The sequence below is a fragment of the Prionailurus viverrinus genome, chromosome X (genome assembly GCF_022837055.1).
Source record: "Prionailurus viverrinus isolate Anna chromosome X, UM_Priviv_1.0, whole genome shotgun sequence".
NCBI classification, from domain to species: Eukaryota; Metazoa; Chordata; class Mammalia; order Carnivora; family Felidae; genus Prionailurus; species Prionailurus viverrinus.
Genome location: NC_062579.1, coordinates 69,754,169 through 69,767,255, shown reverse-complemented (window position 1 = coordinate 69,767,255; position 13,087 = coordinate 69,754,169). Strand labels below are relative to the sequence as shown.

The window sequence follows — 13,087 nt, the reverse complement described above, 5'->3', positions numbered from 1 at the left end:
TCCATTTTCATGGTATTAAATCCCATATGCATGCAGATGAAGTCCCACAGTCTCTTTCAAACCCAGATATTCTTCTGAACTCCAATTTTCCACATACAGCTACCTATAGGACACAGCCACTAACCTATCTTATATCTCAAACTCAGTAGGTCTGAAATCTAACTTTTGATTTTCCCATTCTTCCCCATCTTACTAAGTAGCACCATCATCCATCCCATGAGAATTATATTCAACTTCTCTTTCCACCCTTCTTCTCTGTCTCTCACTTCCCCAAGTTAAAGGTCATTAATAATTTTAATTTCACTTTCTAAATATTTACCTCACTCCTTTATATTGCCACTGCCACTACCCTGGTTCAAGGTATTAAAATCTCTAGACTATTATTAAAAAGCCTCCTAAATGTTTTCCTATCAATCTTTCATCTTCCTACAGAAAATGATCATTCAAAAATGCAATCTGATCATATTGTTCCAAACCCCTAATTAAAAAATCCATTAAAGTTTAACCACAGGTCACACTAAAAAGGTCCTATACTAGTTGACTCCCACATGTTATCTCCCCCCTGTCCTTCATACCACATTCTGCAAGAAAATATTTTATGCCTTTCTCCCAAACATGTGTTGTTTTGTCATATCTACCCTTGTTCATGCAGCTTCATCTGCCCTGAATACCCTTCTATTTTTGGAAAAAACCTGCATATAACTCAAGTTATATGTTTTTTTCTATGAAAATATCTGGACTCATTTTTAATTATTCTTCAATAATAATAATATTATTCTTTCATGGCTCTTTACAGCAGTTACCCCATTGTGGTATAGTAATTACTTTATGTATAGCAGATACTTTATGTATCTACCTCTCTTTTGAAAAATAATGAGTTCCTCAAGGGACATAAAACAACTTATTTATCTTAGTATATCTAACTGCCAAGAACATGGTGGCCTGAGATACAATACTCTTTCCAGAGAAGGCCTACTGCCTTCCTTTACCAGTAAACCTATATAGTAGGAGGTGCTTCACCCTCTGTATTAGCACTGAATACCCTATCAAGTGTCTTGAGTCTTGCCACACATTGGTGTGATATCATCAATGTCAAATAAAATGCAAAAAGTTTTCATTTTTGTAAATGCTTTATAGAAATATATATAAACATATAGATCTACCTATGGCCAAATGTTTAAATTGCTTAGAACACTACACCAAGTTCATGTGTCCAAATCTTACTGTGTTGGTTACCTTAGTTGTGTACCAATTCTGTGCAATGTCAAGTAATAATATTAATAAATTGAATGTCTAAAAAATGAGAATTTTAGAACCTATTCTTCTTTAAAAATGTTTATTTATTTATCATGAGAGAGAGAAGGGGAGGGGCAGTGAGAGAGGGAGAGAGAAAGCCCCAAGCAGTCAATGCACTGTCAGTGCAGAGCCCGATACAAGGCTCGATCTCACGAACCATGAGATCATGGCCTGAGCCAAAATCAAGAATAGGACTCTAAACCAACTGAGCCACCCAGGCATTCCTAGAACCATATTCTGGTCCATCATGCAGATATACTAACATTTGATAATATAATAAATTATTAAAATACTTAAATTGTCATCATTGAAAAAAAAAGCATGTGAAATAGAATAAAAAATGCCAGTAATTAACAAGAATGCAATTTGATTTGCACTAAAAGAACAAATGGTAAGTAAAACCTAGGAGGGAAGTGATAGCATCTTTAGTATTACTATTAATGGAACAAAAGGAACCTAATCATACCAGCTTCTCCTTTCAAAGAAAATTACAAATATCCTAGTAGCACCACATGTCACAGAGCAGTTACTTTTATTGTCTTCTATTAAAAGCAATCAGATGCTAGAAATCAGATGCTATTCTTCTATTAAAAGAAATCAGATGCTAACACATTGCCAGGAGTATGTTATCAGTCTACTCTTATCACATGAAGCCAGACACAGTTGAATCTCAGTAAACCATCCAAATGGAAGGAATATTGATAATCAACAATAGTTATCTTTGCCATGTAAACGTATCACATAGCTTGTTTAGATTCCTATAAAATTAATTTCAATTAACAAATGTGATCCTGAAGCCAGCAATAACAGGTAACAGAAAGCATAAGGAAATGGTCCTGAAGAGGTAGGGAAAAATCAGACTAGTATTAATATTTGGCCAAAGATAAACCAAAGGCAGACCACATGTATATGGAAAACTTAGCCAAGGATGGATAGCAACTCCAACATAAGTTCACTCTTTCTAGATTGGCTTTATATTGGGATATATGCTTTGCAATACACTGTACATAACTTTTTTTTTAGTGGGCAAATTAAATCATTCAGTTCGGTCACTTCATGAGTATATTTTTACTTGGCCCAATTAATAGACATATATTAACACCATAAGCTAGGTAGCATTGGGTAGGCAAGAATAAGGTACTTCAGGGCATGATCATACATGAACAGTCTATCCTTATCTGTGGAACAGATGACTGGATCTTAAACAGAGATTTTTTTTATCATAGAGCTTTCATCGGTACAGTCACACTGCAGAGAAATGTAGTAGTATTTATAAGCATGGGCTATGGATTCATCCTTGTTTTAATGGATCCTATTTCCATGTCTTTGCTCATACAGCAAGTATAGCAAAGTGGTGAAGCATGTGGGCTGTGGAACCATCCTGCTTAAAGTTGGTTTCCAGCTCAACTTTGCTCATTTGCAAAATGGCTACAGAAATGGCATCTATATCATAGGACTAAAAAAAAAACTTAAATAAGGGGCATCTGGGTGGTTTAGTCAGTTAAGTGTCAGACTCTTGATTTCAACTCAGGTCCTGATCTTGTGGTTTGTGAGATCAAGCCCCATGTTGGGCTCTACACTGATAGCGCAGAGACTGACTGGGATTCTCTCTCTCCCTCTCTCTCTGCTCCTCCCCCACTCATACTTGCTCAGCTTTCTCTCTCTCCCTCTCTCTCTCTCTCTCTCAAAATAAATAAACATTATAAAAAATGAAATAATCCATGTAGAACATTTAACAAAGTATCGGGCATATAGTAAGTGTACCACAAACATTAACACTTCTAATTGTTAAAATTGTCAATTTTGTTATGAGTCTCTTATGTGTATTTATCTTCATTCTCACAGAATTCCTTTTGATGGTCCTTCTATTTCCTGATCATTATCTTATTTTAAAGTTCTTTACATAGAGATACTAAGGGATCACATGGATTCCTTAAGGTCAAAAACAAATCAGGAATTAGACATTTACTTATGTACACTGAAGTTCTATTTAAAGTGGACCAACCATAAATTATACAACTTTATTGTCTAAATAAACAATAGGCCACTAGTGAAAAAACCCTACCTTTCACATTTGAAAATTTTAACATCTGTAGAATTTACATACACAAATATATATTGGTATAGCTTTATATATTAATATAATATATATAGCAGAATTTATATATAAAATATAAACACATAAATGAAGTTAATAAATATATTTTATATAATTTTATATGCTTACATAATATATAAATCAAATTTATATATATAGATAAGTATATAGCCATACACACACACACACACACACACACACACAGCTAAATACAGAGAATTACTAAATCATCATAACTAAACTGGGCAAATTAACAAACTACCAAAGCCAGACTAAATTATGTAGATATCTGGTATTTAATCAGTCATAAGATATACACACACACACACACACAAACACATACACGCACACAGACCAAATGAATTATTAAATATACACATTTCCTACTATGTGCAGACATTTGGATTTAGACCCATATTTTATTTGCCTTGGCATTATGAAACTGTAATTCATTAGTGTGTTCAATGCACACTTACATTTGCCAGAAGCTGTAGTTCATGCTGGGAAACAACAGTAAATTAAATGGAAATACTTCTCTCTGCCTCCAAGAAGTTCAGTGTCTGATGAGGGACACAAGTGAGTAAGATTATAATATATTGTGAAGACTGCATTATGATGGAAATGTCATCTAAATAGACACCAAATGATGAACTGATGAAAGTGTGTTCAGAAAGAAGTTGCAAAGTCTTGTAACTGTCTCTGTTCCAGGAACAAAAGAGTTCAGTCTAAGGACAATTTAGGCAAGTAAGTAAATTAGGCAGTTAAATACAGAGGCAAATGACCTTGAAACACATGAGGAAGAGTTTAGATGTCCCCTTGAAGACAATAATTTGTTATTAGTTAGTGAAATATTAGTTATTAGTTAGTGAAATTTTCCAAGCATGGGAGTGCAATAATAATTTACACTTTAGAAAGACAATTCTGACTAGGCTGTAGATAACTGATCACAAGGAAATAAGACTGAATGCAAAAACCAGTTAGAATTCTGTTGAAGTCATCAAGGAGAGAGATGTTATAGAACCTGTAATGGCTGGGAAATAAAATTGTATATATTCATGTGGTAGGCATCTTCTTAAATGGTTCCCAAATGCAACCTGCTCCCAGGTATTCATGCCCTCGAGTAATGATGAAATTAGGCTACAAAAGACTGAGTTCCATTCTGTTTTCACTTGCTCTTCACTCCTTCCTGGTATTTACGCTTTAATGAAGCAAACTGCCTTTTATGAATAGCACTACTGAGAGGTCTCTGAGGCAACGAACTGCGGGCAGCCTCTGGACGACAGCCAGCAAAGAAAAGTGGAGGCCCTCAGTCCAGTAGCCCCAAAGAAAATGAATGCTTCCCAAAATCATATGGGTGAGCTTAAGAATGATTATTCCCGGGGCGCCTGGGTGGCACAGTCGGTTAAGCGTCCGACTTCAGCCAGGTCACGATCTCGCGGTCCGGGAGTTCGAGCCCCGCGTCAGGCTCTAGGCTGATGGCTCGGAGCCTGGAGCCTGTTTCCGATTCTGTGTCTCCCTCTCTCTCTGCCCCTCCCCTGTTCATGCTCTGTCTCTCTCTGTCCCAAAAAAAAAAAAAAAAAAAAAAAAAAAAAAAGAATGATTATTCCCCATTCAGGCCTTTGTATTAGACCATAATCTGACAACATTATATGCTTCCTTGTCAGGGACCTTGAGGCAGAAGACAAAGCTGAGCTCTGCCAAGATTCCTGAAACTGAGAAAATAAATGTGTGCTCTTTCAAGCTGCTCAATCTTCAGGTAATTTGTTATGTAGCTATAGGTAACTAACATTATCCACAAAAATAAAATAAGAAGTTAAAGTTATTTTAACATGATAGTCATACACAAAAATGTGAACGTGTTTTCAAGAGCAATTGTCTTCCTAGAGGCATGTGTTAAAATGAAACTGATATGTTTACGCTATAATCTTGGATTTCTTGAGTCATCTTCCATACAGTATCAGTATTTGGAAAGCACCTAATAACAAAATTTAGCTCACTCAATCAATCCTTTTGCAATATATACATGTATCAAATCATTAAAGTGTACACCCTAAATGTATACAATATTATGTCAATTATATCACAATAAAGCTGGAAAAAATAAAAAACAAAAGATGAAATTGATATAAATAAAAATAATAATAATAAAATTATAAAAAGGAAAGTTTAAAACTAGGGAAAACTTAGTAACAACCATATATCACTGAATAACCTATTAAAAAGAAAGAATTAGGTGTACCTGGGTGGCTCAGTCAGTTAAGCGTCCGACTTCAGCTCAGGGCATGATCTCAGTTCGAGCCCTGTGTCAGACTCTGTACTGACAGCTCAGAGCCTGGAGCCTGTTTTCGATTTTGTGTCTCCTTCTCTCTCTCTGTCCATTCCCTACTCATGCTTGCTCTCTCTCTCTCTCTCTCTCTCTCTCTCTCTCTCTCTCTCAAAAATAAGTAAACATTCAAAAAATTTAAAAGAAAGAATTAAATTTACTCTCACTGACAAGGACTAACTGACTAAAGAGATTACTTATATATAATGCCTCAGAAAAGCTACCATATTTGAATTTCTCTAAATTAAATATATTTCTTAAATCAGAGAAATCTTTTTCATACTTCTTATATCATGCAAGATATAGGCTGGAAATTCATTAAGTGCCATCAATATACAACTGGAATAAAACATACCCCTTTGCTGTTTTATATAGCTGTGTTAAAATTTTCCACTGGAATTTATTATAAATAATTTCCATTTGGTAAAATAAACCTTTATTTTTTTTTCAAAATAAAACAAATTTAGCTAGAACAATAATTGTAAATGTCAATGAGTATCTGTGTGAATTGTAAATGCTATCAACTTAATACCTGTTATTGTGCCTAATCAATACAATACTTATCTGCAAAAATTACTGAAATGGGGAGAGACAGTCTCACTAACTCATGGCTAAAAAGTGTCATATTAAAATAACACAGTGTTTATAATGTTATGAAGTTAACCTCAAGAAGCTCCATGAAAACCTGCTCTAATTACTTTATATATCCTATGTATATTAATATATCCTTACCAAATGCATAATGACATGAAGACCACATTACTAAATTCATTATGAGAAGAGACAGCCTCAAGTCATACCAATGCTTTACAATTGATAGATTCTACACAGAAAATACCTTAAAAAATCTTAGAAAAAAATAACTTTATTCCCTTCCATGAGCTTACAACTTTCTACTTTGGTTTAAGTTCTAAAGAACTGACTTCAGTACCAGGATAATAGGATTACACACTTCACAAGATAATACAATGTATGTGAAACTATAGCATTAAGAAAGGATCAGTAAACTATGCAACAACGTGTACAAATAGCATAAAAGCCATTAAAAGCCATTGTTAGGACTCTTAAATGTAGAGAACTGATGGTTATCAGAGGGAAGGTGGGTGGGGGAATGGTTGAAACAGGTGATGGGGATTAAGAGTACATTCAGTAATGTATAGAAAACGTTGAACTACTATATGGTACATCGGAAACTAATATAACACTGTATGTTAACTATACTGGAATTAAATTTTTTTAAAAATAAAAAAAAAATCAAAGCCATGGTTACAAAATAAGAAATTGATTAAGAATAAACCTGGGTTCAAAGTTCAGCTTTGACACTTACTAGCTATGTAAAAAAGACATATAATTAAATCTCCCATAGTCTCAGTTTCTCTACCTATAAAACAATAATAATAGTATCCAGGGTTGATGTGAGGATTAAATGAGATATGGATTTAAAATGCTTATGCAGAGACTGTTAAAAACTGAGAACAAACTGAGGGTTGATGGGGGGTGGGAGGGAGGGGAGGGTGGGTGATGGGTATTGAGGAGGGCACCTTTTGGGATGAGCACTGGGTGTTGTATGGAAACCAATTTGACAATAAATTTCATATATTAAATAAATAAATAAATAAATAAATAAATAAATAAATAAATAAATAAAATGCTTATGCAGTTGTTGGGACATAGTAAATGCTTAATAAGTGTGCTATTAGTATTATTAGTAGTGATGGTATTAGTGGTAGAAGTAGCACAATGACCACATCATCATCAATATATAAAGATAAGCCATTTTGACGCCTACTCCTTTAGCAAGATGAAGACACATGGTCTCAGTTTCTCTCTACAGTTAGCAACTCTTATAATTAATGTCATGCATCTCTGGCTCACAAATTCCTTGTTTCCTCTTCTACATAACAGATGTAATTGTTTGATGCTGTAACATGCTAATCAGAAATGAATGTGTGTATCATCATAAGTTAAATTATATACAGGTATATATGGTGTTTAGTTGGCTGCCTGAAAGAATTAAGCCTTCTTAGTTTGTTTCCATGTGTATTAAAGCTTGTACTACAGAGCATGCATATTGTGTCATTAAGATGACAGATTGTTTGTGAGGACACCAGGTCTCTCAGCACACTTTAGCACTATTTTATAGGGAGCAGGCACTCTGGGACTGACATCTCATTATTTTCAAGCCAATTCCAAGAATTTCTATATTATAAAGACAGACATGAATTAGATTTTACCACTCTCATGTTTTTTTTTCATTACTACACTAAATATAGGAGACTGTATTAAACAACAAAATAAGGGTGGGTATATTCAAAAGGAGCCAGCTGATTCAATGACTAAGAAACACAATTTAAAATATGATCCTAGAGGAAAAGTGCTTTTACATAAATACATCTTCAAATTCAGTTCCACCATAATTTTGAAGCTATGCCCAATATCTCAAAATGACATTTATATGCATTTGAAATAATTATAACACCTCAATTTTCTGTTATTATTAAAACTAAATTACACTACAGGAATATATTATTGAAGAAGCTAAATTTCATTAACGTTTTATGTTTATTTATCATATTTCCTCCAAGCAACATTAAAACCAAACAACTTCCACACAATCTTTATTCTTCCTGAAGCCTTTAGAGAACTTTAGAATTTCTAATTAGAATTAGCAGTTATAACCTACATTTCTTATTATTAAGTTTAGTTAATATTAACCTTCATTACTTTAACTCTTATATAGTATCACTCTTAACTGTAATTACTATAGATTTTTAAGGAAAATGATACTATTTCTATAGCTTTGATAGGTATGTGGTCCCAAATACCAGCAAATTGAATACTAAACTAGAACCCATATACAAATTCTAACAGTAACATATGTAATATATATTCAAAATTACTAACAGGGTCTTTTGCAGCTGCATCTAATACATACATATTTTTTTTTCATTTAACCAGAGAGCATTTTGAGGTATTTTTTGTCATACACCATCATTAATGCTTATAAGAACCTACATATTATAATCATGGGAACACAGAATTTGGGAACTAGAAGACCTTAGAGATTAAGAGTAAGAATTCCTACTGATCAGGATATCATCATGTCTTGCCCAAACTACTGGTGGTTTATTCACAGTCAATGCTCTATCACATATCTGTGAATTCCCATCCTCTAGATGTCTGCCAAAGGTCTGCTCAATAGTCAATTATTAAATTACTGGGTCCCTAAAGCTTAAAAAACAAAACCCCATTTCCTCAGTATAAAGTTCCCTTTACCAGTTTCACCTTCAAGTCCCAACTCAAAAGGCTGTGCTTTCAACAGCTGTACCTAACCCAATACACACCCCACCCTGTATGCACTTTACCCCACCTCCAAACTTTCTAATAGTGTTCTCTGACTAGAATGTCTCCTTTCCTTCTTTCTCTTTTGAAATTCTACTTAAATATCAAGGCCCAGCTCAAATTATACCACATGTGGGATCTCCAATTGCCCTACTCAAAAGGAACTATATTTTCATCCTGGGCTCCTATTAAAAAAATATCTATGCTAACATGAAATACAACTTGACTAAATGTAGTGTACCTCTCTCTCTCTCCCTCACTAGATGGTAAGTTCCTTGGTGCAGAAAACAAGACCTTATTCATTTCTCTCTCTCCCACTGAATATAGTAACTTGCATATAGTCAGTACTCTATAAACAAAAATTAAATGAAATGAGACATCCATTCTCTCCTAAATTAGAAATAATTTGGTTTATTAATAAAAAATTAAAAATTGTTTGTTTTCTCTATAACTCTAAGTAATTCAACTAGAAAATATAATTTGATGGTACTCCCACATATTATTTACACATTTAAATATTATAGGAATTAGAGGTATTGTTTTTAAGTATATTTATTTTATTTTGAGAAAGAGAGTGTGATCAGGGGAGGGGTAAAGAGACAGGCAGAGAGGATCCCAAGCAGGTTCTGTGCTGTCAGCACAGAGCCTGATGCTGGGCTCAAACTCATAAACTGTGAGATTATGACCTGAGCTGAAATCGAGAGTCAGACACTCAACCGACTAAACCACCCAGGCACCCCAGGAATCAGAGACATTTAAAAATTTCTTTCTATTTAGCAGTCTGAAGCACTTGGAACTCCTAGGTTAAACATTTTCTTAACACAGACTAGTAATGCTTTCAATGTATTTAGGGAGAATGGAGACATGAGCTCTCCATGATTTCCTTGCAACAGGAGAAAATTCTCAGAGGTTTTGGAACACCGGGTCTAAGAGCTTCAGAAATAAGTCTTAGAAACAATGAGTGTGTTTCTCCTTCCTGAATGCAGCTGAGTAGCAAACAAAAGCAAAATGGGAAAGAAAGTGGATCCCTGGAGCTAGGAGAGCCAGAGTAGTGTGTTTGGAGTTCACTGGAGCCAGAGCCTCCTGATTTCTTACTGATCCTGCCACCTGTTGGCCAAATTATGAATCAAGGCACTGCAAGTGACCAGGAATTTCAGCTGTTATAGTAAGATCAATCAATAGTTACTAAGTGTTATTAAAATAAATGAGAGTATTGTCTCATTAAATTTTATTTTGGCTACATTATTTATGTCTGGAATATGCTACTATACTTAATTATTCCTTTAAATGTCCCTTCAGAAAATAAATCTTAATAAAAGTAAGATTACTGAAAGGTGCCCCTGACCAGATTTATACTCAAATATTAAAACTTAGGAAAAGTAGAAATAGTAGTATCACACATAAAATTCAGAGAATGAGAGCTAAGAATAATGGGAATGTGGTGCTTTCATCATTGAGGAGATGAGAACTTTTATATAATTTTTATTAGGTTTTAGCAGCTGCAGTAAGAATTGCTTCTATTATAACTGATTGGCTCTACAAAGTCCTGCTCAGAAGACCAGGAAATTTTCTTACTGAATTAACACCTGTATTAAGTATCAACAACTAAAGGAAAACACACATACACAGACAGCATCATGTTAAATGAAAGGGAAAGGAAATTAATATTTGTTAAGTGCCTACTATACTAAGTACTGTGCTGGGTGCTTTAAATATATAACCTTACTTAATTCTCACAACACTACTAGATAAACATTAGTCTACTCATTTTATGGATGAGAAAATTCAGTCTCAGAGGTTACAAGTATTATAGCTGGAATGCAAATACTTGTGACTCCATCTCTGGCCTTTTCCACTATACCACACTACCTGTAGAAACTCTCTAATGGATTTTACACTTACCTCTATGTCTCAAATGTCATTTTCTTCATTTGTAAAATAGAGTCTGGGCTTAATCACTTCTAAGGCCCAGAATAACTCTACAATTTCATGACGCCTTTGATTCTTCTGGGACTCAATACAAATAGATCAATAAGTAAAAAAGCAACTGCTCAATATAAAATAAGCAAAGAACTAGAGGGAGAAGTTCACAGAAAAGTAAATTAAAAGTGTCTTCAAATGGAAGAAAAGCTTCTCAACTTCACTCTGAATTTGAGAAGTGAAAATGATAACATAGATGATTTACCTCTGAGATGGACAAAAGTTGCAGAGAAACAGATACTTATATTTTAGGTGCCACTATAGACATGAACTCTTTGGAATGCAATTTGGCAATATGTATCAAAATTATAAAAGTACACAGCATTTCATCCAGGGATTTCATTTCTAGAATTTGTCCTACAGACAGACTTATGTGTACAAAGTTACATACAGATTACACGTTCATGACAACATTGCTGGCAATAGCAGAAGAGACCAGAACTAATCTAAATATCCATTATTTAGACTGGTTAAATAAATTAGGATAAGTCCATACCACAGAATTCTATCCAGTATGAAAAAGTAACACAGTAGACGAACATAAGCTACTATGGAATAACATCCAAGTATGTAAAGTAAAAACAGCAAGAAGCCAAAAACAAAAATGATAAATACACAAATGCTTCTAGAAGCACAGACTATTTCTAGAAGGAATGTGAGAAATTAGTAACATTTTTACATTGTTTTTCTCTGGAGAAAAAGCTGTAAGTCTGGGATAAAGGGATAAGTTTATCATGCATCTTTTTTTTTTTTTTTTTTTTTTTTTACTATATGGCTACTTTGATATAAGCATTTTACCTTTTTAACTTACAAAAACATTTATAGTAAATAATAGCTCTGGAGTCACTGAAAAACCCTTTAAATGTGAAGGTTACTGTAGCAAATAAGGAAAAGAAGTAATTCCAGGATTTTTTAAAAATGTCAGATTTCTTCTAATTACCTCTGATGTGTGTGTGTGTGTGTGTGTGTGTGTGCGTGTGTGAACTTCAATCTACATGCAACAAGAAATACAGCAAAAGCACCTCCAGTGTGCAAGATATAGGAGGGCTGAAAAGGAATAATTTTCACCTCTCTCTTTCTCTGTCGCTTTCTCTCTCTTAATCTTCCAAAATTCACATTATAGGAAATGATGTGACAAATCATACAAGTGAATGGTAAAGCTGCCAACTCCAAGTGCATGGGCATTTGGAATGTATCAATTTCTTGTTGTGAATACTCATCCAAACTGAAAAAATCCTAACTTTACCTGAACTATCAATTTTGCAATAATTAGTAAACTAATAGTTAAAATACCAATGATTATGAGATTGAGAAGTTATCTATATAGTAACAAAATTATGTGTGAAACTCACAAGAGGATAAAGATCTAATAATAAAGCACTCCATTATCAAATCAGTAAAATATACTCAGTAGGTACAAGATTTTGAAAATACAGATTGTAGAAAATACGCTTGTAGGAAAAAACTATAAAACTTCCTAAGAAAACAAATTGATAAGTAATATAAGTGTAAGAGGAAAGACTATTTATGCACTATGGCACCAATCTTATACTAATTTCATGAAAACTTCTATGCCATTAGCATTCTGTTACATTATTTTCTCTTACATGGTGAATTGACAACTTTATCTCCTCTGCTTCTCAGTAGAAACGATTGTATTATAATAGAGGGATATAACTTACATATTAAACAAAAAAAATAAACCAATATTTTCAGATGGATAACATTTATGCAAATTAAGTTTAAAAGGAAAAGCAGCTGTTCTTCTTTAGTTACTTGGTAAAATCTACTTAATAAGTTAATCTATTTATGTTTGTCCAGTGTGGAAAAATTATACATGTATACATTACTAGAATTTTTTTGCAAAGCACTGAATTCAATATATCAGAATAAGAAATTTGTACTTTAAAAAATAAAATGTACCTTTTATCTGGGTAGCAAAGTTCAGTGCCAATTTTGCAAAGAGATCTGGATTTTCAAACTTGTCCTCCTTAACTTTTAACCAGAAACAGTTCTCAGATAATTCTTTGGGCTCAATCTGAAACAAA

General features: G+C 33.7%; 1 protein-coding gene across 5 annotated transcripts in view; it reads right to left on the bottom strand.

The window, feature by feature from the left end:
* The window catches only part of DIAPH2 (diaphanous related formin 2), a 984,211-nt gene that overhangs the window by 706,670 nt on the left and 264,454 nt on the right, over positions 1-13,087 (bottom strand). For all 5 annotated transcript variants that reach the window (XM_047843487.1, XM_047843489.1, XM_047843490.1 and 2 more), the window contains one exon: positions 12,963-13,077. In XM_047843487.1, coding sequence (XP_047699443.1) covers positions 12,963-13,077 — 115 coding nt within the window. The remainder of the gene's footprint in view (positions 1-12,962; positions 13,078-13,087) is intronic.